The sequence below is a fragment of the Athene cunicularia genome (genome assembly GCF_003259725.1).
Source record: "Athene cunicularia isolate RWA chromosome 1 unlocalized genomic scaffold, athCun1 chr1_part1, whole genome shotgun sequence".
Lineage (NCBI taxonomy): Eukaryota > Metazoa > Chordata > Aves > Strigiformes > Strigidae > Athene > Athene cunicularia.
The window spans coordinates 119,637,436-119,665,377 of NW_020799091.1; the positions used below are offsets into that span (position 1 = coordinate 119,637,436).

The 27,942-nt window shown below is 35.4% G+C and overlaps 1 protein-coding gene across 2 annotated transcripts; it reads right to left on the bottom strand.

Moving 5' to 3' along the window:
• TBC1D23 (TBC1 domain family member 23) lies at positions 1-27,942 on the bottom strand. Of its 2 annotated transcripts, XM_026849604.1 has the most exons (19): positions 27,743-27,942; positions 26,885-26,996; positions 26,549-26,654; positions 23,571-23,775; positions 21,579-21,702; positions 19,432-19,556; positions 19,275-19,318; positions 18,240-18,343; positions 17,344-17,466; positions 16,267-16,359; positions 13,375-13,545; positions 13,113-13,155; positions 12,282-12,391; positions 11,479-11,621; positions 10,234-10,278; positions 7,079-7,167; positions 4,231-4,366; positions 2,847-3,041; positions 1-1,706 (listed from the first exon to the last, which is right to left on the bottom strand). In XM_026849604.1, the coding sequence occupies exons 1-19, from the start codon at positions 27,787-27,789 to the stop codon at positions 1,625-1,627; spliced, it is 2,097 nt and encodes a 698-aa protein (XP_026705405.1). In that variant the 5' UTR covers positions 27,790-27,942; the 3' UTR covers positions 1-1,624. The 2 variants fall into 2 exon arrangements, with proteins under 2 accessions (XP_026705405.1, XP_026705413.1); XM_026849612.1 differs by lacking the exon at positions 10,234-10,278 and having other exon boundaries at positions 27,743-27,941.

The window sequence follows — 27,942 nt, forward strand, 5'->3', positions numbered from 1 at the left end:
TTATGTTCAAATTGTACTGGTTTATTTACAACTGTAGTTTATAAACAGTAACACAAACATCTTTACATGAAAAAAATCTCATTGCTGAAGTAGGCACAGAGTCAGAGACTCTTCAGGATATTTTGAGAAAGGAGTAGGAAGAGGAAAATGTAATACAACAGCTGCTGGGCAAAACTATAAATACATGAGCATTGGCCCAGGTGCAATTTCATGCAAATATCTTCAACAGTTCAAGTTCTATTGGTGTTTACTCAGATACTAAGAACAAAAAGAAGGAATTAGTTCCAGAATTAAGGTGCCCTAGCTTTATTCCTAGTAAAATAACTTAGAATACCTGTTTTTTATAAAGGTCAGTTTATTTTACCTCCTTATGATGTACAATTCACAGGTTTTGACTCAAACACTCAGAAGACTTCACAAAGAAAAGCTAATTCCTGTTATTTTGATTTCAGTTTTTGATAATTTCCACATCAGAGATGCTATGCCTTGGCCATAAGGACATTCCTGTACTGAGCTTTTTTAACACAAGAACCGTTCTTGGAACAAGCAGAAAGTTGCTGATAAACAATCACAGTTGCCATCAAACATTAATTAATTTAGAAGATGTTTGTTAAAAGAATATAAACAAATGCTTCAATGAAGGCAGTGAGTAATGAATACATAGGTATGCAGCACTTGAACTTCTTCATTTTGTGTGCATTAATTTTCTTGAACACACCTTCTATCAGCACATAATTCTGTGATGAACTGAAAGTTTTAAAATATCTAATTATTATATTAGACTATTTTGTTTCTGAGGAGCAAGGTAACTTGTGTTCAACTGTCATATTCTGTCAGGAAGCATTAACTTCAGTTTCAGTGCACTTCAATGCACACTCATCTTTAGAGGAGAAACAGCCTCAACCCGACATGGAAAATGTTGTGTAATTGAAAGAATTACAACCCTGTAATAAAAGCTTATTGTGCACAGTTCATTTGGGTATTTAAAAATACTCTTAGCACCAATTCCAATAATTTAACCTAGTAGAGCATAAGACTTTTAAAAAAAGTTAATTTTATAAATTCCTTGCATTTTTTTCCATCTATGTGCAGCCCAAGCTGGACTTAATGGAATCAGTATTTCTAAGGTTTTTATCTGCTCTGCTCATAAACCTAAGTTTCTAATTGGTCCTTGATACCACCCAGTAGGCAAAATCAAATTTATAGACAGTAGGTAATAGAGATATTTTACGTTCAAGAGACGGTAATTTAGAAACCGTTGTTTTCAACTGCTTCTCTGTATCTGGCAGTGCTTCTTTCCTTTAACACACTTAATGTGAACCCAGCTGCATCTTCTCTTGGAAAGATGCAGGTCACTCACATTAAGGCTGCATTAAAAATGAAACAAACTGACCTTTATAATAAACATATCTTCAAAACAAAAAACGTAATAAAAAATTTAAAATTCTGTTCAGAAACTGATAATAATTTACCCTATCTTAAGCCTGCTACTCAGGCACTCCCATCAGCAAACAGAAAAATTCTCTTAAGTTAGTACTAAGTTGGGAAACAGTCAGCTTGTGTCCACACAGAGTATCTTGGTTGCTTCTTCTTTATAAACTGTTCTCTGCAAAGTCTTTAGTAATTAACTCTCCAAGGCATCCAATACTTTCATGATCTGTTGTTTTATGGCTTTGGTAGCATCACCTGCATTTGGGATCAAATACCTTAAAAAAAGATTAGAAAAAGCCATCATTAATTCACTATGAAATTTTTCAGTGTCAATTCCATAATTCTTGTTTTGATTTTTTTCTCTGGCACAAGCTAGGAGGAAAGAAGAGGGGAATGTATTACAAACTAGTGAGAAAATAACATTTATTTCCTTTTTATACTATGAAATGCTTTCCATCTGTGAACTTAGAACTGTTGAACTTCACAGGCCATCCTGGAAAGGAAAAGTTTTAAATTAATTGACAATGGTATAGATCAAGCAGTTAAAGATCTCTACATGTAGCACTGTATGACTGAATCATGGCCGCCCTCTTTTTTTTTTTTTTATTCCTATAGATAGCTCTAGATCATTTATTTGCAATCCTTTCTCTTCTGGATTTAATCCGGTCAACAAGCAGCAAAGTTGTCTGCAACATTTTTAATTTACCTTTGTCTGACCTACTACCATGCTAACTTCATTCTAAGCAGCAATAGGCATAGAACAACTTCCCTAGTTAGCTAGGAAATTAATCCCCCACTTCCTGTGAAAACAATTCTCCCTGATGAAGACAAGAAACTCTCCAACTGATGTCAGCAACTCTGTTAAAACAGTACTAAGAACAACAGGCTACAGCAGTGGAAGAAAGCCCAATCCCACCATCCCTCTGCCTTCCCCCAGTCTTAGCATGCAAGTGCTGAGCACGGCAATATCCAACTTTCAGGAAGCAGGTTTCAGGCGTTCAGTTTTGAGGTTCAAATTCTAGACTCCTTGTATGATGCTTCAGAAGAGTCAGATGTCTCAAAAAAAAGATATCACAGAAGTAAGACCACTCTCTTAAATCCCACTCTTCACAAATCCATGCTTCAGGCTGCAGATGGCTGTCCACTTCATTTTCATTGAAGACACATTACAAAAAGAAAACACTTGCACACGTCCCATCCCCAACAACTGTCATTGCAGACCATGGAGTACTTCTGCTGGGTCTTGCAAACTCTCCTCATTATGCTGGCAAATATTTTTTTCTAGTTTACATCTCAATTATCTATTCCTAAATGCAACTATTACTTTTGAACTGACTTCTGCATGCCCCTGATTTCCAGTTGGCATCATTCCATATATCATTACTACTTACATCTCTGCTACTGAGATGGCTTACCTTTCAACCGCCAAAATTTCTATGCCTGAAGTATTGCTATTTCCATATTTAAAGGTGATCAGTTCTGGGTGTTTCTTCTTGGATGTGATTTTCACTACAGAGTTGAGTGCCTGTCGAGACTGTATGTAAGCCAGTCCCTTTCGTGATGGAATCTCTCTCAAACAGTACATGTGAGTTGCTGTTACTAGGAGATGACTTGAAGGAAAAGAAAAATACAAATTGAATTTGCTAATGAACAAATATTGGCTATTTAGAAAGTTAAATTCTACAAATAAGCTACAGTGAGAGCGCTAGATAAAACATTCCCAAATCTAAGAAACAGTTTTAATACTTCTAAAAACTGTAATTTAGAATGGTCTACAAAATGCTTAAGATTTTCCTTCAGTACTGCACCATAGCCATTTCTGAAAACAACCATGGCATCCAGAGCAGCATACAAAACCAGAGCAAGCAGTTAACACCCTCACCTCAGAACAAGAGCCGTGAGTGCTGTCAGCAAAGATCACTACAAGCAGTAACGTGTCAGGCCACGCACAGAGCAGGGAAGATGCCTCCAGCCTCTCTGTTTCATTCTTCCATCATACCCTAACCCCATCCCTCCATCTATAGAGCAGCAAGTCTACATGTGGAGCATCAGACCTAAGTTAGCAGGATGTGCTGGTGCTCCCTGATTGTCAGTCGCTGTACGAGCACTCGTGGAGATGCTGACCTGCCAGATCAGTTCAAGACTCACTTTTGCCTTCATGGCAGGAACGCACGTTTAACTAGTAGTGGGAACAAACTAGTTGAGTTCCAACTTAGTTTGAGAAATCATACTATGACAGATAACTAATCATACACCACATAAAATAAATGGGAAAATAAAAGTAATAATAAAAGTCAAGAACAGACCCTGATACAAGAGAAAACCCATTATAATTTTCTGTCATCCAGATTCAACAGGATTTGTACTCTTTGGGGAAGTCAAAGTACAGAAAGCAACACGTTCTGCTCTTGTACAATTAACAAGCTCCCTACATCTCATGGGCAAGATCGATGCGTAGTACAGGGCACAAAGACAAGTACACAGGAAAAAACAGCCACAGGTACTTGGGTCTACCTGCTCTTGAAAAATACGCCTACATAAACCAAGAATATTTTTCTTATTATCTTGTTTTGCAAAGCAAAACGTCACACTAGATTATGTACATAGTTACCATTCTATAACACTGCAAATACAAGAATGCAAATGTAGCAGAACATTTTGCTCTTGGTTGTTTTACATCTTCATTTCCTAGTTTAATATCAGGAATAACTTAATTGCCCCTTGTTGGTTTTTGTTTTTTTTTTTTTTAATATCTATCAAAAGAGACATTTTCATTAAGTTTAGGACTAATTCCAGTACCTGGGAAACATATGTCCATTTTCTTTTACTTCATTACAGGGGAAGTTATACTTCACATCAGGTTTATTTATCCATGTTTGGATGTTGACGACCTCTTTTCGATCATCATCTGACATTGAGGAGCTATCAATTTCATCTATTTTGAAGGGAGGTGTTAAAAAAATAATAAAAAAAAAAGGTAAGATTTTCACACAACATGAAACAACTTTAACTCACTTAAACCCATAGTGGCTACACTGGTTCAACCAAGGTCCATCATAAACAATTGTTCAGAGGGAAGAAAGAACAAGGCATGTGTATCTGGTATTTCTCTTTTAATTCTCTCTCAGCAGACAACTATTTTTCAGCTCATGGGATTTTTCTGGCTGGTCTGATTTGTCCATTCAGTAATCGATTTCTGTCACATGGACTTGTCCAGACTTTCCTTAAAACTTTTTGCATCTACAACACCAGTATCTGTCAGCAAGGAGTACCAAAAACATGTCAACTGCATTCCAGGAAAGCCTCCTCTTGTGGTTTCTAGTTTCTTGGACAAATAGTAGTAAGCATCTGTTGATCCTTTTCCAGGCCAGACATTATTTCTATGAGCGACTCTTCTTCCCTTCAAAAGCTGTTTCACATCTTCCCTCACCCTTCTTATCCCTCTCTGAACCTTCTCCTGTTCAGACACACTGTTTCTGATGTGGAGGAGCAAGACATACAATATTCAATGTGTGGGTGAACCACAGGTTTATATACAGAGATGTCTGTTTTATTCTGTTCATTTCCTTATAATGCCTAGCATTTGTTTTCCTGACTGCTAATGAGCTCTTACTTCTTATAAATTTACGGCTCCGTAACACAGCCAAATCAGCCTAACACCTTGTATCTGAAACTAGAACTGTTTTTTTTCTTTATAACTTTCTCATGTCTCATTAATTCATACTGAATTTCATGTGTCATTTTATTGCCCAGACACTCAGACTAGCAAAAGACTCCTTCAGTCTGTCCTTACTGCCTTGAATAACCTTGGTAGTTAGTAAAAATTTGTTGTCTTTGGGTTCACCTCCTTTTCTAAGGACATTTAAGAACATCCTCAAACCCCAAATTTTCAGCACAGACTTCTGTGAAACACCCAAAACTCCTGCAAATGTTATCCCTTAGTTGCAACCCACTGGTTTTTATGTCTAAATATGGTGATTATATTTACATAGTAATGGTGGTGCTACATTAGAAGAATTTAAGCAATCCAGTTACCTGAAACAATGAACTACATTAAATTCAGAGAAATTATTCCCAGAAATAACTTCAAAGGACACATCTTTAAAGTGCCTTTTTCAAAGCCAGTTTTCTACACTTTAACTATTTATTTCAAAGTAATTCAGAATTACAGCCATAGTTTTGAAAAGGTGTTCACTGAAAAAATACATTATGAAATTAAAAGGAATGGAACACAACCCATTCTCGTTTCACAGAAGGACTGAGGATGGAAGGGACCTCTGGAGGTCATCTGGTCCAACTCTCCTACTCAAGCACAGCCATCTAGAGCAGGTTGCAATTACTACAGCCGACTGCAATTACTACAAAAAACCTGTTTGTGTTATACAGAAACAGGTTCACTTTTTGCATTCTTCTGTACCAAATAACATGTATTTCACTTCATATGTGTTGGCTTTGTTTATTCAAATAACTGCACTTATTCTGCTTATTTACTAAGCCTAATAGTGTTTGTAGAAGCAAATGTAAATAGAAAGTAGCAAACAACCATTACTGAAAATATGTTCTAGACAATTCATCTTTCACCACTTGGTTTTCTGAAACCACACAGACTCTGTCAAACACTATTCTGGATGCTCAGAGCACTGACTGAACTTAATTACATGGCATTTGGAGAAGTATCTAGTTAAAGCTTCTGCCTGATAGTTTCATTTTGCTCCTTCACAGTTCTTATAGTTGACAAACAATGACCAACTGCTTGTCGTCTATCTTATTTAAGCAACTCCAGATCCTGTGAATCTCCTTCATTAATCTTCCTAAATTACTTCTTCCCTAGGCCAAATATTCTTACTCTAGTTATTTGCTTCTCACATGGAAGCAGAGTATGCCTTCTGGCCACGGAACTTGAGATGATGATGGTTGGGAGTGAGCTAACACTACCAGAACAAAACCAGGACAGCTGTAGGTCTGCACCATTCTAATGTTAGCACTGGTTTAAAAAATAAACCTTTGTGAAAACCTTTCCAGTTTTGCAACTTTTCAACTAGATAAAAGAATTAAATAAAAATGGCACATTTTTTCCCACAGCATTCTGCATGCATAACAAGAGATTAATCAATTATTAATAATTCAGTGCTAAAAAGTTCAAAAGACTGGAGAGGTATGCACATATTAGCCATCTTAAGTCTAGGTCCAACTGCATTTTCAGAAATTCAGATTGTTTTATGAAGTGCCAATAGTAGAGATTCAACCCAAGATCTGTCAGCCAAACTAGGTCTTTTGTGTTTTGCTTATTGCTGCAATTGCAGGTTTACACCTACAAGACCAGTGTAGAAAAACAGATCTTTCCTATAGAAATGACAAGTGAACAGGAACAATCCAATAAACCCATCTATTTCCCTTTCTTGCTGTTGGCCATTTGATGCCTATTACAAAACCTTTTTTATTTAGTCTGCTACTATGTATTTGAATTTGAAGAGGGTGTTTCTTTCTTGGTTGGTCCTAGGAACCACCATAACAAACACAACTGATGATAACAGAAAAACATGTGTTTGTAAGACAAAGATGTAAAATACACTTCTGTGGTTTAGCCAAACTTAGTAACCTTCCCTAAATACATTAATCTAGGTAAGAGGAAATTATTCTACTGTACCAGTATCGTATTCTTCTTCATCTCCAATGCTGAACACTGGTTTCACACCACGGTAGGGTTTTCCTACTCTGTCACTGCTGCTGACATGTCTGTTGGCAATGAAAAGGGCAGGAGAGAACATGGGACGGGAGAAGAAAAGTAACTTTCAAACTGGTGGCATGACTCCTACAATAACCTATTAGCAAAATGTAAACACAACTGTGCAGCTGAGAAGGATGAGAGAATTTCATGAAGCTGCCTGAAAGGAAGCTGTGACTGACCCATCAAGCAGTTTGGTTAGTGAAAGCACATGTTTCAGTAACTTGGCAATGCTGACTGTTGTAGCAAAGTGAAAAGAAACACTTTTTTGTTTTAAAAAGAACTTCTGGTCATCTTCTCAAATGACAAAATACATTAGACCCCTGAAAACTGACAACATGCTCTGAAGTTTCTAGCATGAAACTGAAATACTTCTGGACAGTCAGAGCAGCTTTACAAGGATTGGGGTGGAGGAAAAAATGAAGGCTATTAACTAACATGTCTGGAAGTGCATTTTAAGGATAACAAAATACCTTAAGCACTTCAAAGTGGTGTTATTATAAACCATCCACTGTATTGTGAACTCTGACTTCCTGTCTGTTACCTTCTCCAGCATCAGACAAATCCTAAAATCTTTGGTCAAACAATTACTACTACTAAAATCGCAGCATCACTGGGATTTCTGCACAGATACTGACCTAAAAAAAAAAATCCCACTTAAATCTATTTGTACAGATGATATTAAATAACACAAACATGCACAACTGAGTTTTAATGTTTGACAGTAACAGTTGCAAATCCTAAGATGTTTCAAAGCTCCAGCTCGGAATGCTGTGATTACATCATCACAGCTGTCATGTTAAAAGTTCTGGCCCTCAGCTGCTGAGAATACCTGAAAAAATGAGAAAATCTAAAGGTTCAGAAAGCCATAAAACCGGTAACTGCCAAAAAAAAAACCCAAGAAAAAAAAAAGCAACCCATGATTTTAGCTTTTAGAACTGACAACATGTAGTGGTTTAAAAAAACCAAAACCACATTGGTCCCCTTCCCCCATTTCAAGTTCTATAACCTCCCCCTCCCTATAATGTGTATTCATATTTCCTATAAATGATAAAGACCTGGTTCCTGTTTGAAGTATATTTATAAACTCCAGTTTACATACTGCTGTAGAATTAAGTTGGAGAAGCATATTCTTTAGTAATATATAAATGAATGATAGTACTTATGTATACCTGAAAGCATATTTGAAAGTTAAAAAAGAAACCTACATTTTATACAGCTAAAATTTAGCGATGTAGACAAACAAGGAAATGTTTTAATAGGAAAAAAAACAGAAATGCATTCTACAATGAAACAAAAAATAAACGTACAAAAACATGCTCATTAGTGTTTAGGACAATAAGCATCAATAACACTGACAATTCAAGAGGACAGTGCTTCTATATGGAGGCTTTTGTAAATATGCTTTAGTAATACATAACCAATTGAGTAAGAAGAAGCACATTTAAATAGTGTCAAATTGAATTACACAGAGAGGACTTAAGAGGAGATCTCATTGGTGTTTATAGATCAAAGTTAGTCAAGGCAAGAAAGTAAAAAGCTGCTTTATAAAATCCTGGTAACATCTTAAATTAGAAATGGATTTCCTTTAACCTGTTTGCCTGGAAGGCCATCATTACTCTGTTACAAATGGAATGCAATTTCCTTTAGTGGCAAACCTGCAAAGTGAAATATATTGGTGATAACACAAAGTGGATCTAATTGAATGGATGGGAAAGGAATGCCATTCCAGCTTTTTAATAGCTGCAATTTTAAGATGATAGTTTAGTGGTCTTTTGTGTGAGCAAATTTATTATTTCATCTTTTCAGTGGCAGAGGATAAGCAGTATGAGTGAAAGGAGCAAGTTAAATAACCCAGGTATAATCTCAATATATCAAAACTCCTTGGTTACAAATATAGATTCAAGAGTCTTTCAGTTATCAAACACAGTCACCAACTGTTTCAAGTTGGAATTGTAACATTTTAAAATATTCTAAAAATTGATCAACAAAACACAGGGAGAAATCCCCATGATCTTTAGGATTTCTAAATTAACAAAATATAGTATGTGCTATTAGGATATTCCCACTTTTTTGTTTTTTAAAAAAAGAACATTGTTTATCATTGCTATTGGTTTTGCTCACACAACATCATTTGGTAATGCTTATGAGTAAATCGTATCTCAAATTATATGCAAACTACTTGAAAAATGAATTGGTCCAAAATCCCTGAAAACACAAATAGCGTTTTAAATCTTCACTAATTCTTCTAATGCCAATATTCATGTTTTTCAATCTATAAGGGTCAAAAGCTATAGAGTTCCTAAAGTACAACCAAAGTTCCAAAGGGATTCAACATGAGCTGTTCTTTGTTTATTGTATACAAGTAATTTAAATAACCTTAATTCACAATTTCTATTTCGAAATAATTATAAGGCAATAAATCCGAGACAAATGTGAGGGGATTCCACATTTGTGTGAAACAGTAATTTTGTAAACAAGATGAGGAGAGTTGTAAGGCATATCTGCTTATTAACTCAGCATTTTGTTTTTCCCAGAAATGAGCACCTCTGTTTCTATCAGCATGTTCTATCACCGTGTGATGAGAAGCATAGAAATTCCAGATTTCCAGACAGAATTTCCATATGGATTCTGTGTGCTATCTAAGCTCTGATGATACTTTATGAACAGTTTGTAACAAGTCCTTTTCATAGTTGTAGTGTCTCTTATTAAAACCTTAAGCCATAATTTGTTCAGTAATTACTCCTGGTGTCTTTCACTTGCACAAGTCACTGATAATATGCATGTAGGAAATAATAAGTAAAACAAAAATTCCATAGAAAGCAATAGTAAGAGAGACAACAGAAATAACAAAACAGAAACTAATAGAAGAAAGCACTGCCAATACATTCTTTTTCTTCCTCTAGTCCCCTGACCAGTACTTGTAAAAACCAATAGCTTTCATACATTCAAGAAAACGAAATCAATATAAAAATGTGAGCAATTTTGTCAGTGTAACCAATGCTTACAAGTATTGCGATGCCATGCTAAATACGACAAAGGTGGTTTTAGTCAGACTGCTTAATGATCAAGCTTACCGCTCCAGGCTTGCTCTGTCTGGCCAGGGAATATTGAAAGATATTCTATAGTACATTGGGGCAGAGGACAGAACAAGAGAATTAAAAAAAAAGTTTAAAGGAAAAATATAGATAACTGAAATGCTCTATATTGGCAATGTATCTTCTTCAAGGAGGATGCTTATAAATAAAAGCAATGCTTCATGACAGCCATGAGGTAGAGAAATATTTATAAAATTGCTATTAAAAGATGCATTTTTCATGCTATGTATGGCTTACATACAAGCCTGACTTGAATTCTTCCCACAGCAAAAGCTACTATTAAGTGCTATTTAAGAATTTTTTGCCTCTAATTGTGAAATAACAACCACCCATTTTCCAACACAAAAAGAAATGATAATCTGTACCTTTTGATTAGGTACAAGAATACTAAAAACCACTGTTCATTTGGCATGTATTATAAATCCTAACATCAAACACACACTAGCCCTGTAAAATTCCTAAATGCCACTATCTTAGCAGCATACAATACCAAAGGCTGTATTTTCAAGAACTCTAAAACCAACTATTCAATTAAAGCTTCGACAGATAAAAGCTGTTATTCTTTTATCTGGTTAAGGTAAGTATTTGGAATGATGACTTCCAACTCTGGAAGTGTCTTAACATGTTTGCACATTCTCATTCTCAGCTCTACTTTAAGATACAAAAAAGGGACAGGAGTGGATTCTGGGTTTAAAAAGCAGCTTTACATCAGGACTTGAAAAATAAATAAATAAATAAAAATTTAAAAAAGAAATCAAGATCTTCAAAAAAGTTAGCCTCAACCTGACAAGATGGGGCAGTAAAAAAACCAAAACAGAACAAACCCAACCAAACAAAAAAACCTCATCCAGAATCCTTATGTCATTCACTTACTCTATTACAGTCAGGATGGGGAGGAACTGAAATAAAAGTGAAATAATTCTTGACTTTTAGAGCAAATACAGAAGCAACACATTATAAGAAGTCAAACTAAACATGCAGTGACAAATTCTAGATCCATTCGGGAGAAAGGCTGCTCACACTGGCCTTGCACTACTAAAGCAGCCTGCGAAGCTAACTGTGTCATGATAAAATTGTGAGGAGGGTAGGGATACAAAATTAAAAAAGCTGAAACGGGAAGATAACTTTTTTCCTAATTAGCACAGTCTTCACATTTACAAAAAGGCACCTGCAATGGGAAGTTATTTGTCACTGCTAATTGACAGTGAGATATAAGAGACACACCTGTCCACCGGAGTAGATGTATTTTCAATAAAACTAATAACTTTTTCTTTCACGTTCACAGATTTAGTCTTCAAAGCAACCGTCATTTTGTTCATCAGGGACTTCACTCCTTTTCCATCACTTGAACCATTAGGAGAATCACCCTGTAAAAGTAACTCCTCTCAGGATTAATCATAAAAATAATGTTACTTCATCTCTTGTTTCTTAAGAAAGGAAACAGACTACAAAATAGTAACCTACTTATTGGTACTCAGCAGAACATTAATTACAGCATTAAGTATTCCTTTAAAGTTCTATCAAATGACAGCAACGATATGTGCCTGAGATAAAAGATGATCCAATAAAGCGAGCTTAACAAACCTTATTACTGACCACTCTATGAAAACCTAGAGAGAAAATAATTCTATTAATGGTAGATTGTATCCAAATTAAAAGCCAAATTCTATGAAAACTTATGTAGAAAGAGACAAGTTTGAGCTTTCCCATGAAACTATATGCCAGTTTTATAGTAATTTATTCCCAGAGTGAAGAGCCACCAGGAAAATAATTGTTCATTACATATATTCTGCTGGAGAAGGACTATAGCAAGTTCTTCTCTACAAGCTCTTCCTTTCAAGAGGATAAAAATGTTTAGGTTGCCTCCAACTGGACAGTGAATACAGTTTGTAATTAAACACACAACTGAAAACAATCACACCCTGCAGTAATGCATTTTACAGAACAGAACGAGGAATATGAAGGAAAAATTCACTACACCTGGGGATCCCATATCACTACACCACTTGAGCTTAAAATTCACTTACATCAACAGAGGAGTTTATGCTACTTCTTGAGCCTGAGGTACTAGCAATCCAGTGGCCATATCCATTTTCTGGCCCTTCCACATTGATATCTGCTAAGTGCTGCTGGAGGGCTGTGAAAAGGCCATTAAAAAACATTCAGAACTACACTGGAATTAGTCTGTGATGAAAATACTGTATATCCAAGACTAATTGGTAACAATTTTTTACTCCACATGATTTAATAAAACAGATAAATTCAGATACTGCTATAATCATCCCTGTTTTTTTCTTTCAGTAGTACAAAAGCATTAGGATAATCTTTATTTTAGTAAAGGAAACAGTTAAAATACACCAACGACTAAAAATAAATCACTGCTTTAAATTGTAAATACAGCTGTTAAGACACTTCACGTATTGACTAGTAATGCCTCCATACTCCTACTGTAGCACAGATCTCTCCACTTTTGTAGAGCCTGATTGATTCCAGCAACATAAATTGCAGAATCATAAACTGATGATTTAAGAAAACACAGCAACAATTAATCGTAATTATGAAATAGCATCTTGTAAGGGATCTGCAATCTAGAGGCTGAACATCAAGAATGATGGATGTTAAGAGGGAATTTCCCCACTTCCTGTATTAATTTTTCACCATTCAGGAACGTGGGCAAGCTGTAACAGTTAACCACAAACATGCAAGTACACAGTGTTGGACTTACAGAAAATAAAAACTTGACAAATGAGACCTATTTGCTATTCATTTAGCTGATTTCTAGCCAAAGCCTAATAAAAATATCAACAGTGTTAAGATATCAAGTTTTCTCAAGGCAAAGCTCATTATAATAAGCTTACCCATAAATCCTCCCTTGGCAATGCTTACATATTCCTTATTTTTCTGCAACAGAAAAAAGACATTTTGGGTGGAAGCAAAAGTCTGTGGAATGAGTTTTGCAAGCATGGTAATGGAACATGGGTTAATTTTATAAAAACTGTAAGCTTGAGTAATGTAAGAAACAGTTAAGGTTTTAAGGGGAAAATATTCTGCCATTTAGTATCGACGATATGCATAAATACTCAATTTCAGCTAGTACAATCAACAGAAGTTTAGTTGTACCTGTAAGAAGTGTGCTAGCACCATGTTCATATACATATCTTCTTCTTCCCTGCCACTTCCCATGAAGCACAGATGTTCCCCACCAGCTATGGAGCCAGACTCAATAGATTGTTTTTGTGCTTCTAATAGGGATTTTACAGACTGTGCAAATTCTGAGGGGTTTTGAAGCATCTGTGGAATGAACAAAGAGTGCTGTTCGACACCAGCATACCTTAACACAACTTGGGAAGAGACACAAACTTTGAATATGTTTATAATTTGAGCACAAACAAGGCAACATCAGCACTGTACAACACACCCAAAAAAGACAACCTGACCCACACCTCAGGTTACATAAACGCTGACAATGGGCCTTTTCTTCCTCACTCCACCTTGCTCTTCCCATGAAAGAAATGCAGCTAATATTTGTTAGTTTATTTCTGCAGACATTTAATAATGGTGGAAAAAATCTTTTGCAGCTTTAACGTTGGATTATGTTGGCAATATTGCAGAGGAACCAATTTCCATATTTCCACATGCTTAAGCACAACACATTCAAACTTTGCAGTTCTGAAGCCCTTTAAAATATCTAGAATTTCTAGGTGCCAGTAAGGTCCTCTTGTCTGCCCACTAAGCTTTTTGTCATTTACTTACCAAGATTTGGAAAAAAATTACCATCTAGGAGATACCTGGGGTCCAAAAGTTAAGTTTGTGGTCTCCTGAAGGCCTATTATGCACGCAAAAACAATAAGCTGCTTTATGAAACAGATGTAGAAACAAATGCTTCCTAAATACAGCTGAAATTTTGATCTGTTCTTGTGGGGAAGGCACTTTTAAATTAATAAGGAAAAGTTGATTTGTAACTGAATTCTGGGGGGAGAACTTCTCATTATCTAGCCTTTATACTGCATTAAAAGATGAAGTACAAAGTAACCAGCACACAAGCTAACCATCAGTATGTCAACCTAAATTTTAACTGGGGTTTTCCTAGAGCCAAATGCTGGTGCTTTATTACAAAGAGAAGGAAGTAGTGAGATTTAGCACGTAGGACTGGATAAATGAGATGGATTCCAAAGTGCTCTTTCCCATTGCCTCCTCTTAAAGTAAATTGTGTGTACTTTGCACATACAAGCATATTAAATGCAAAGTAGTTCTATTAATGGCTTTTTGTCACAAAGATTATTCCCTACAATGTTTTTCTGGCATTAAACTTCTAAAACCAGAGATGAACATGGTGACATTAATGGTTCATGAAGGATCTTCACCAGACTGTAAAAGGAACAAGCTTTAGAAAACTGTTTTCTCTGATGATATTATTAATAGCAGGAATAATCAATAGATTTTTTTTTTATAGCTTTAATTAATAGAGCACAGGTGCTCTAGGAACAACACTGACAGTTGAAGCAATTTAGAAAGGCTCAGTCATGAAAAGCTAGACACAGATTAAGTATATGTTAAATAGAACATTTTGAGTCTTTTTTCAGAAGTCTAAAAGTGAATTATGATGAAGATTGTTCAGGAGATAAGTAACCATGATGACCAAAGACTGCATCAGTGAGCAGTGGTGTCTGAAGAGGAATTGGAACAGAACAGTAAGATATAGCCAAAACTGTGGGATACAGTGGACTTTGGAAACTGATGATGAATTCAGAACTGTAAGTTCCTGGAAAATATCCAAAAACTGTATTGTATTGCATGTTATGAAGAACCATATATATATAGAAGGTAGGTTTTGTGAGCTGCTGCCACTCCCTGAGGTGCTGGCCCAGCTCTGAGCTGTTAATAAAGCAGCCTAGTGGTACCCCCAGTCTGGTGAAGTCTGTAACACATACCAGCTGACACACACTGCAGAAGTTAATTCCAATATGTAATTTAAATACATGTGAACTAATCACATCCACTTTAAAAACTGTTTTCATGGACTTATTTTTCACATATTATTAGGTTTTTAAACTAATTGATAATTTATGTTTATTTCTACTGTAGTGATTATGATATTCAAATAAGGCTGGCAGAACACCCACATGCCATGGGGAAGGTTTTTTCCTAAATATTTTTTGATCTAGGTTAAAACTCAAAACACTGCCTAACTATACTTGTGCAAAGAATACTGAATCAAACACCATCTGAATTAGAGGGGTAAAGAAAATAGATGCAGGACTGAGCCTCTTAATGAAAAAAGGTAAAAGCGCCTTTTATGGCTTATATACATAGAAATCATTCCATGCAGCATCCATAGACTGCTTGAAGTGAAATAGTAGAGGGTTAATCTAGAAGCCAAGAACACACTGCAAACCTGCTGAACCATAAGTGATTTGGGGAAAAAAAGGACAAAGAAAAACATGACTGAATATTCAGTTAGAAATTCATAATCAAGTGGAAACTAAGCAACATCTTTAATGAAGTAATTAGTCCACAGTGTGTATCAGTCACATAATTAATGCACTTCCTCTCTCATACTGTACTGCAAGAATTTTAAAGGAGCAACCAAATCCTTACAAGCAGGCTGCAGTAAGACTGGCTGAGAGGGATAAACAAGAAAAAAACAAAAAAAAAGGTAAAAAGGGCTACTGGTTGTTAAAAATAAATTACACCTTCAGTTGGAAATTATGACTCTAAAAAGTGATTTCTTCTCCAAGTAATGTCTAGTCTTTAGCCTGTATGGATTTCCAGTTATAACCATAGAACAGGCAGTCTACAATCAAATTCCAATGTCCTTAAGAACTAAACTTCCCAGTAACATGATGGTTCCACCAATCTTCTTTAGAGAAGCTAACTTTTGAAACCATCACATAGCCAAGCACTGCAGTCCACAGACAAAACTAAGGATAATTTTTATCAAGACAGACGTTTCCCTCTCCTATTTAAATCAGGATTTTAAAAAATCAGTAAAGAAACAAAAAGGATACAAACCAAATCTGAGTCTAAATGAAATGCTGTTGATAAATGCCCAGCATTGTATTGCTCTGCAGGACGACAATCCACTACAAAGAACCTTACTCCTTCCTGAAAAAGAAAGATTTTGCTTGTTACAAAATTTCTAAATTGTGTAATTACTGATGAGATATTATTCAATTATATTTTAATACCAAATTCAATACTACAGGAAACCCTCCAAAGGTACTAGCAGCTATTGGAAAGAATCTTATTTCAAGTGATTAATCTGAACTTCTACAGTTAGCAGACCACCAACAGTATTCTGATAGTGATTTCCCATTGATACATCAGCTTGCACAGCAGAAAGGACCACCCAAGTGCAATGCACACCGTGTCATTATTTCACCTCTACCGAGAAGAAATATAGTGGATATGGGGGCACCCATCACCGGGACATGAGAAGGGACAACTCTGAAGTCCCAATCCAACAGCGCATTACTCCTCAGCACAGCACATACAGCTTTATACCCCACTGACTCCAACAGAGTGTAAACAGGTGCTTAACTTTACTTGGACAAGGGGGGGGGAAATTAGTATGCATGATGAAACTGGGGGCTGGAAACTGCTACAAGAAGTCAGCAGTCATGAAGAAACACTAATCTAGCTATCCACACTACTACAATTATCTACTACAAAAATAGCTTGAATAAATCTTTTTGTTTGTTTGAACCTTTCACTGACAAAAGACAGGTATTTCATAATGGCATTCTTCTCAAATGCACCAAGTAGTGGGTTTTAAACTTTACAATAGCTACATTTGGAAAGCAATTCAAATGAGTGAGATATTACTTTCAGCTCCCACTCCTCAGATTCAAATCAGGTGCATTAAGTTCCCCTGTGCTGCAGCTCTGGTTGCTACAGCACAAATGCATTGCAGTCAGCAGATCATTTACAAGGCAGACAATTTCAAGACAAGAATAATTCTTCCTGAAATAGCAAATATTCATCTGCATTGTTAGCACTTAAAAATATTTGTGATACAAAAAGTAGTAAGGGTTTCTTTTCCTTTTCTGTAAAATTGGGAGGGAAAAGGGACTAATTCAATATACTGACTCCTTGTTGCTGATTTGCTTGAAGAATCTCAGACACAGAAACTGCTAGACAGAGGGCCTGGCTCAGGTCTGTGTCATCATCCTTGAGGCCTAGCAAGCTGCTGCCAAAGAGACTGTGGTTGTCCTAATAAAGCAAGAGAAAAAACCAGAAAGTTAACCAAAGCCATTGTCTTCAGATGTGAAGGCTTAAAGTAAAACTACATCCATCAGGTCACAAACATTAAGCACAATACATGCCTATCTTGTCCACACAGTCATCGAATTTCTGGTCTACTGAAATTCTGAAAAACATGACAAGGCCTGAACTTCCATTACAAACATGCTTGTTCACCATTCTGACCATGTCAATATGATTAAATACCTTTTGTTTTGTTTTGTCATCAGTTCCCTCCCCCCCCCAACCCCTCACATACTGGTCTACATATATCAGAGAAAGTACATCAAGACAAAGGCAACAACTATCAACTACTTAATTAATTCACTGTAGTCAGATATCCTGAGTAAGGAATAACTGCAAGAACAGTGCAGGTGAGGACAGCTTTATCTCTGGTAAGCAACTTTTTCCTGTTTGCTGTTGCAAGCAGAGCTAGGACTACTGTTCACTCTGCTGCGAAGCAGTTGTGTCAGGGTCACATTTTTGCTTCAACAGTTCTTACAAGAACCTGGTTTGCAAAAGAAGGTCATCAGTCATGAAGTGAGAACACTGCAGGGAAGTTTCTCTAATATGTTCCACTTAACCTTCTTATCTTTCAAAGATTCTAACAGTAAATACCACCAGAGTTAACAACATAAAGAAATTGTTTTATAAAAAAAAAACAACAATGAAATACTCAAAGTTACTGTCAGTAGAAGCTTATGCAGTCACCAAAAATAATTTCAAAACAACTTTGTTATTACCTTCCTGAAAGAAGCTGGAGTTTTGCTACAGTAATATTGTGCCAAAGAGAAGAGATCTTCTATATCCTCTAAATCGAGATTGGCTGGTGAAGTTTCTAAGAATTCTGAGATACACAAAGAACATAAATGCACCATTATTTCAGACACAGAAAAGCAGCAACATACATTTTCTTACTTCATAAAATAACTTATTTTTAGTAAGGCATAACACAACTGATTTTATTGATTAAATGTGCATCGATTCATTCTCCAGATAGAAAGAGACAGGAAATACTACTCAGCCACAGGAAACCCATGCTAACTGCTACAAGTCCAAACCTTCTACACAAACTAGTTTTTACCACACTCTTACTTCCGTATAATATTACGACTGAAAGGTAAAACTAAGTCAGCTGCCTTTTCTAGAGGGCTGACCAAGAAAATCCTCCAAAACAGCATCCTTATCAGTAGCACTCTTATACGTACAGGATGGTACAAGGGTGTAGTTCTACAGTATATGGCAAGGACACAAAATTCAAAGCACCCTCCTACTTGGAGATGATTAATTATATTGTACTATGCCATGTAAAAAAAAAAGCAAACCAAAGGCAGGTGAAATAAGGTCACAAAAAATTTATTGTAATTTCTACAAAAACAGTAGAGAAGCCAAATACAATTAATTAGGCCCAAATCAAGTGCATACAAAGATAACAATCTGGGAAATGCAAAGTGCAGTACATTTAAAGAAGGATTTGAAAGCTCCTGCTTTGGGCTTGGAAATATGGTGATTGCTTCAAGTACTCCAAAATGAAGTGTAAAACTAGGTGCCAGAGTGCTAAAAAGGAAACTCAAAAAACGAATGTCATGGACAAGGCAAATGTGATGCAGCAAAAGAATAGTTAGAAAGGAATTAGAGGGTGGGTGGATTCATTAATGAGAAAAACTACATGGTAAATAATTAAATAATTCAGTTATGGAGTAATTAAAAATAATAATCAATGGGGATTATACTATATAGTAATATTTCACTAGCAGCTATATAAGAGAAGTACTTACTTATCATTTCTTCTTTATCTGATTCTTGTGCTAAGATAACGTCTCTGAAAACAGTAAAGTCACAGGCATAGATCAAGTCAGTAAAACCAAAACAAAACAGAAGTGGATTAAAACTGTGTCAGGAAGGAATGCCTAAAGGAATTAACTATACACTTACTTTGCATTGACAAGGATGATTAACATTAAGAAATAAATAAAGAATGGATCAGCTTGTTGTAGATATCCATCCCATATTGCCTGAGTGACTTCAGCTGAACAGTAATATGAGAAGAGGCTTCCAAGCTAAAAATTTGGAAAACAGTGTGAGAAAAAACAATAACCAGGAACAATCTTATCAGGAAAACGTTTTTAACGGAGATAAAAGATAGCTAAAAACACACATTTGCACCATGTACTGAAGGATGGTTCTACCCTCAAGAACTATTTTTACAGAAACTACAGTTAATACTACAGGTTATGTGTGAATAAATACTCCCAGTGTGAAGGCAAACTCAGCTGTATGTTGTCAGCCTTGCAAATTCAACCAGAGGTAACAGTCAGGGTGGAGTATCGTCTAGCTCATAGCCACTGTAGAATACCAATTATACCAATGTGACAATAAGAGAGTATATTTACTCAACCAGCTTAACAGATAGGACTCTGAAAGGATCCTGTAAACAACATTCTTTTTATTTTTCACCATAGAACCAAGCTAATTGAAAATGGTTGCACATATGCCACTTATTACATTATGATGCTTTATGGCTGAGTAATTAAACATTTGCAAGCAACAGAAAATTACCACTTGACAAACCATTTGCCTGCTCCCACGTTCTCTTTTAAAGATACATCCACTCTGATACGCAGAGTTCAAAGTGCAAAAAAGGTATGAACTTCTTCTCATACATGCCAGATAATATTTGCAATCACACCTAACCCAAAGGCACACCAGCTGGCTTTGCTAGGGCCTTACTACATTTGCTGATGCATACAAATTCTGTATCAACAGAGCTACAGCTTTCAAAAGCTCCGGATCTGTTTTTAAACACTATCATGGATTATTTCAACATTTCCTAGTATACTTTTATAACAAAAGTTAAGAAGATCTATCCACTTCTAAATCAAATGCAACTGATGACAAAATGTCCCTGAATGATGCTTATGTATTCTACATAGCAGAAATATTTCCATATAGACTAAGCTTTTTGACAGATGAAACAAGGAGTTTTAATGTAATCTCCTAATATAAGGCTCAAGATTTTTCTTCTAAGATTTCACACCAGAAAGCATGACATTGAGGACTGCCAGCTACCCTAGCTCACTTCCCTACCTCCGTTCAAAAGGAAGATTTTTTCCTAATGAATCACTAAACTTACAAGAATCTGTATTTACTGAGGAAGATTATATATTTTAAAAAGGGACATTCAGTAGTAAAAAAAGACACGATTCCTCTTTTGAGGGCTGATGACTGGCAAAAGACAGATTTTAAGAATATGGAAATGCTTCCTGGACACATTTTTATATTAAAATGGGTAGCAGCCTAAAAAAAAAAATCATCTTAAAAATCCCCAAACAAATAAAGACAGTTTAATCATACATTTCAGTCTTACTTCTTTAACTGAAAGTACACAGAGTTACAAAGCCAATGGGTATGAAAGAAGAGTTCATGGGTCATGAAGTCTTCTTTATCAATTTACAGACCTTGCCTCTGCAAGCACTGTATTATGATTTTGTACTGCATACACTAAGTAGCACCAAAGCATGAGAATTTTGCTACTTAATGTTGTAGTCCTGCTTCACAAACTTTGTAAAAAAATGATTGAGGTAAGCATCTTTGTAAGTACTCCAACTTGAGGCAGTTTTGACCTTTTTTTGAAGAGCTGTAAAATCTGTGTGCCTAAATTCTAAAAGGCATAGCACTGTATGAGGCAGCTAAATAAATCTATTAGCATAGAGGTTTTTAAAACAAGTAAATTTAAAAGACCCATTAGGTTGATGTTTATCTGTTATCTTCAACCATACAGCCACCCACTATAAAAATTAACATCATGGCTTCTTATTTTTGCAGTATGTTAAGTTGCTCCCATTCTTACTATTCCAAGTAGTTCCTAACATTAGTGGCTCAATTAACATCCAGTACAACAGAGGTGTGAGGTTAACAAAATTTCATATCTTACTGAAAACAACAAGCTCCCACTATATTAAAACATGCAATTTATTCAATATATGCAGATCCAATTTCTTGTACTGCTCTTCCATAAACTGGCAACATGTACTTAAATTTTAACAAATTTTCATTATGTTTCCCTACTTTCACTTTATTACCCAGTTGAGTGCATATGAGTCTGGAGTCATCTTCTTAGTATCAAGAAAGGAGCAGAGTTCAGGCTCATGGTACTGAAGAAGCAGTCTAAATAGATGGAATGGTCTTCCCTTCAAAAAACAATCCCTAAAAAGTAGAAGTGAAAATAATTATAAACCCCCTCGTAATATTCCAGTTGTCAGGCTATCAGTAGCAATTCTTTATTAGCTATGATTATGTAGTTTCCTATATTGTTCTTTTAATTCAGAGGGACTGATCATGAAGTCAATTTGCCCCAAGAGTTAAAAAAAAAATAACCAACAAAAAACCCCACAAACACTGAAAACCCCAGTATATTAATAAAGCATGTGAAAGAACAAAATGTTGCCAAGACTTGATAGAGTATATAATACAGAAGTATTTAAAATAGATTTAGATATCAAACCAAGGTTAGCATGGTATCAATGCTGTTAACTAAAAACAGAATTAAAAAAATATTAATAATTTTAATATGGCAGCCAAAGGAAATGTAATAGATATTTCATACATGAATAACAATTAAATGTCAACTCATCAAGCAGGAAATAAAGGAGTATTTAAAAATGAAGAAACAGTTGTTTAAAGACATTAGAAACTTAGCATAGATATCCAAGCACAATTACCAGCCTAACTTTCTTAAACAAGGATATGGCTATGGTGGTGAAACAGAAACATTCACAGCAGATTATATGTGGCGATTCTTTTTGAAATTAATCACAAGAACTCTGACTTCCCATTAAGTTAACAGGACAAAAAATATGAAAAGAAGAAAAAATTCTATTAATGAATTTAGTGTAAGAAGTAGACTTGCAAATAACTTTGAATGGTTAATATGGTCAATTACTCCAGTTATTCTTTACCACCTTTTAACATTATGAATGGGTATATACCCAAAAATAACTTTAATAAAGAATCTTTCCACATTTTTACTGACAGTGGAACAATCTTGTTTACACATTTTTCTTAACTGCTTTGCTCAGTAATTTTTTTACTTCTGGTACGTATGGTAGGAATCAGCCCTTAATAAATACCCAGTTTAAAATAAAAACCTCACAGAAAAAAAAAAAAAAGAAAAAAAAAGCTGCTCTCAACCCCCCGCCACTTATCAGAATTGTGAATTCCTGTATTTATCCATTACTTCCTAGGCTAGAGACCCCACTGAGGCAGCAGCCTCAGCCAGTGGAAGGACTGGTAAAACACAAAAGCAAAGCAAAAACAATTTAAAAGTTTAGCTAAATAAACTGCCCTGGAAACTAACCTACATTTTACTTTAGGAGAGGTGTGTTGTTGTTTTGTTTTTTAACAAAAAACCCAAAACCTATTTTCTACCCTCTATTAGAGGTAATATTGATGAAATGTAAGCAGATGTAATGCACTTTCCTCACATGGTCCCTGGGATGAGACACACTTCCACTATCCACTTACTACCTTAAAAGCTCTCACACAAATCACTCTCCACTCAGTTGTGTATCTGAGATGGTGTTTTCATCTACTTAATTAATTTTTAATTAATTAAAAAAAAAATCAGTCTCAGCTCCATAGAATACAGGGAAAATATCAACTACTTCTTACTAAGGAGTTTTTGAGGCTTAGTGCTTATGAAATACTTTGAAGTGATAAGGATAGAAGTGCTTTAGATATCAAAAACACTAGGAAAGAAAAAAATGTTTTCATATAACATGTGAATTAGTTCCTAAACAAATATTGCATGAAACAGAAATTGTTCTTTAAAAGGCACATAGAGTGGAGTCTGCATCAGTCATTGCTAACTCTTTAAGTCTTAAACCAACTCAAACATCTCCCAGACTTCAAGCCAACAAGTATTGAAAAATGGTTCAATTTATTATCACATGAAGGAATCTGACCACTTTGCTACAAACAGTGCTACTCTAGCCAAAACGAACATGCACATCCTTACAGAGAATATTTTTAATTCCAATAAAAATAGCACACAGGCAAAAGAAAGATAATTTTACCTTGGAATGAATTTATTCATGATAGCATAAAAGCAGTTGTACAAATCACTGCGTGGCAAACGAAGGTGCACCAGAGGTTTGAGTAGATGTATCCAGCCGAGGCAAGAACTGTACTTAACATTGCGTGATTTACAATAAAAAGTAATAACAGACTCAATATCCAGAAGTAACACTGACTTCTCCTCTTCTGGCACTGACAACTGGTCTGAAATAGTCAGAGCAATATAAACCATAATAATGGCCTTTCAAAGACATTAAATGAGATTATTTCTTAGCACAAATTGCACCAATAGGGACTGCTTGGAAAAAAAAAAAAAAGGCAACAAAACCAGACAAACAAAAAACCTAGCAGTTTGGATTAAATGCTTACAGAAAGGCATCCAAAAAGGCATCCAAATACAAGTGATTTTATAACCCCAGTAGGATAAGGCATTTAAATATCATTTAAATATCGCAACAGCAGGATGAAAGAAGTTGTTTTTTTCCAGGATCTATACAAAACAAAGAGGTAGATTTGTTTAATGCACAGAATGCCCTCTTCCATTCTTGTTGGATGTGCTCAGCACATTACTTATGCTCAACTCTACAACAAATTCATCAGAACTTCAACACAATGCATAACTCCAATTCCTCAAAAGCCCACGGACATGCAAATTTACTAAAACCAGCAGTCTGAAATCAGATAGGCTTACAGCCTTAAATTTTAGTGTTAACCTAAAAATCACATTTTTAATCTCTGCTACAAAGTAATTTTCCTAGCAGTAGTTTAAATTTGGGGTTGTTAGGGTAACTATAAAAAGAGAAATTATTTGATTACTTGTAACTACAGCTGGCTTGGATTTAATTTTGGTACTGTTGCTAATCAGAAGATGCACTAACCATGAAATATAATTTTTTTACATAATGTAGTTAATTGTTTCAAATTCTTACAAATGTGGTAAGGTGCTGAAAAGTAAAGACGATCCCTATTTTATGAAAGGCTAATTCTGAATCCGTAATTCGTATTATTGCATTTGGATGAAAAACGGCATCAAAAAGCCAGTACAAAGCCAGTTCTGTAATTAAGGTAGCAAACTAAATACTTCTTAAATACTCATCATGGACTTAAAGACATACACAAAGCTTAGGTTTTCATTAGTTCCAAAGCATCTTTCTGCACAGACTCTTACTCAAGGCTGACAACACGACAGAAAAAGTGCTGGCATCTTGCCTCACTGGAGGCAATGAATCTCTAAGACATACTGAAAAACCTCAGTGCCAGACTCCAATTATGCCTTCCCCCATGTGATAAAATAGCTACTTATCTTACAGTTAAACATACCAGTATTTATTACACAGATCATAGTGAAACCACACTTTTGTGTAAGTTCATACAATTTTCACTTTAATATTAAAAACATTTTGTGTTTTTTAAATGAGAAATCTAATATCAAATACACTTATGAATTATATATTTCAGGGACAAATTTGTTTTAATGCACTCAGGCCCTGTCAATTTTACTATAGCTAAACTGACTTACAGTAAAAGAAAGAATACCCATGCTATGGCCAGGATGGGGGGGAAGAGATGCCAACGCACTACATTAATGCAGTGGCAGTAAATTTCTGGGTCATATTTTCCCCCTCAATTACAAGCAGGCCATGAGCCTCATTACTGTTAATAAAGTTTTAACTACGTAAGTTTAATACTTTCCCCATCAAAGCCAGTCAATATTTGTCATTTCCTTTCCTCTACCTCTCAGGAAAATAAAATCATACATAAAACTCAAATGCCATCCGAAGATTTACTTTCCCCTCTGGAGACTACTTGCTTTGCTAAAAAATTGAAGTAGCGAGATTTAATCCAATCCCAAACTGAAACCTCTTGATAACCTTCATTCTGAACAAATTTTACATTTATTACTTTAATCAGTTTAATATTGTTATGTATTACAAAATATTTGCCAGTAAAGACAAGAGGAGAACTAACAGACATTGAAGTGCTTGTTTTTATATGTGATGAATACTAATTGGGGTGTTTTGTCATCTTCCTGAAAAGTTACTGTGATTAAATAACACAGTGGAAATTTTCCCCCCCTTTTCCTTTAGAAGGCAGAGAAGGAAAATAAGGCCTACTAGATTCTAGAGCTAGAAAATGCAGAACTGCATTTTAAAAGCAGGAGGTATGTATGCACTCACTAACTCCATTCTCTCCCTTAACTTTCAATTGTGCAAGAATAAATTAAAGCATGACAGGTAATAAAAAAGAAGATTCTCTTATTAATGCCATAAGAAGTATCCTAATTTATGAGTCAGCACTGACTCCATCATCTGATCACTGACATTAATGCTACTGCATGGTGTTAGGGATTTGGCCATTTTTGTGATGAGCTGCCAACCAGATCCTGTTGCAACGCTGCAGCTCATTACAGACATACTGGAGTATTATTTTTCCAGTGTCCTGGCAGCGTCTTGCTTTCACAAACACCACCTTTCATTTTTGCTGAAAATGCTATTAAAAAAATACCTCTCTTCAAAACAGTCTCTAAAGTCCAAAAATGTTTAATAGATTTCTTCTCTTAAAGGTTATATGCATTTTGGTGCTATATCAGCTTTTCAGATTAAGAACCAGTCATTACACAATTAAAAAGTTGAAGGACACTCTAGAAAGAGTGTCTGGTTTAATAGATGGAGCTTGGGAAAAAATTACCATTTTATCAATTCCTGAAGCTTTTCTGATCATGCAAACTATCATGTACAAGGTAATACTTTAAAATTCCATGACGTCACTCATCCCAGAGTCCTGAATACAGATAAGATACTACTGTTTTCTTATGATATGATTTCTTACTGATTTTCTCTGCCCTCTCATCTTCCTCCTCAAAGTCTCCTCCAACATGTAAACATCACCCAGATTATTTAATTCAAATAACAAAGACCTAATACAACTGAGAATATACTGGTTTTCACATCGGTGATTTAAACGTAATTGGACTTACCAATGAGCTCTTGGCAATCCTTATGAATTATACTCTGTTCAGGTAGGTCTAAAGAGCCATCCCAGGATGCCAGGCTGTCCCCCTTTCCTACAACATTAAGTGCAATCTGAAAACAAAAATGGAAAGCCGTCTAAACATTTTAGTGTCCTTTTGTAGTTACCCAATTCATGAACTCAATAATTTAACTCACAGGGAATATTTTAAAACTGAATCAGCATACATGCGTATTAAAATTCCAATACTACATTTCTTCTGCAGAGATGCCTGGTTATTGAATCATTTGCCTCAAACACAACTTCAAGTATTTCCTGCTTCTTGATATAAGCTCATACTTACCTTCCAGACTTTGGCTCTCAGATCAGTAGGCAATTGCCTGCCTTGAATGATGTTTCTCACTGTTTCAAGATCACAGCCTCCTTCCTCTAGAGCGTCTGCAAGATCTTTTTCCCTACAGTAATGATATGTAATGTGTTTATTAGAAAGGAATTATACAGTATTTTTCAATGCTTAAACAGATGTAGACTGGAGTCTACAATCAGGCAAAACCCACACATACATAGAAGAATATTATAAGACAATTTGGCAATTACTAAAAATAATTTTTTTTGTAAGATACTATTTATTACCTTATTTTTAAGGCTGCTTGTTCAATTTCTAATTCTGTTCAAATTACATACAAGAAACAAGTAAGTTGGGGACATTTTTGGTTTGTTTTCATGGAGTGGCAATGTTGCAAAATGTATCATAAAAATGCAAATTTAGTTGTACTTTACAACTTAAGAGATACAGAGCAAGTTTTCACACACACACACACACACACACACACTGCATTCAAAGCAAACATTACACCTAAATTAGATGGTGTTCTTTTAAATAAAATATTAGATGAACTAGAAAACAGAAAACTTATTTCAAAGGTTTAGAACATTCAGCTTTTAACTCCATCTTTCCCTGAAACGGGAAAGGATCTTTTAGTCAAACTCAGATTTACTTAACTATAAAGTTCTAGTACTGTAAATATGGACGTGTGCACACGACTGAATTAAAGAATATAAAAAGGTTAATTATAGTGTAGAACGTAGCAAAATACACAAATTCACCAGACAAACAGTAACAACATTTGAGTTGCCATAGTGAAACAGCAGTAGTTTGTGAGCACTATAGGTAAGAAGGTACACATCCAGAAACGATTACTTTACAATCTCTCTGATAGCCTCTGCAGACTGTTTCAATGGTTCCATGCTGTCAGTAATGAGAGAACCACATCTGATGATTTCAGGAATTTCAGTATCATGTAGCAGAGCAGTGGCAAAACACCAGGTTCACTGGAAAAACAGCAACGGCAGTGATACATAGGTCCTGTAGACAAAACTTCCCCTTTACTGTATCCTTTT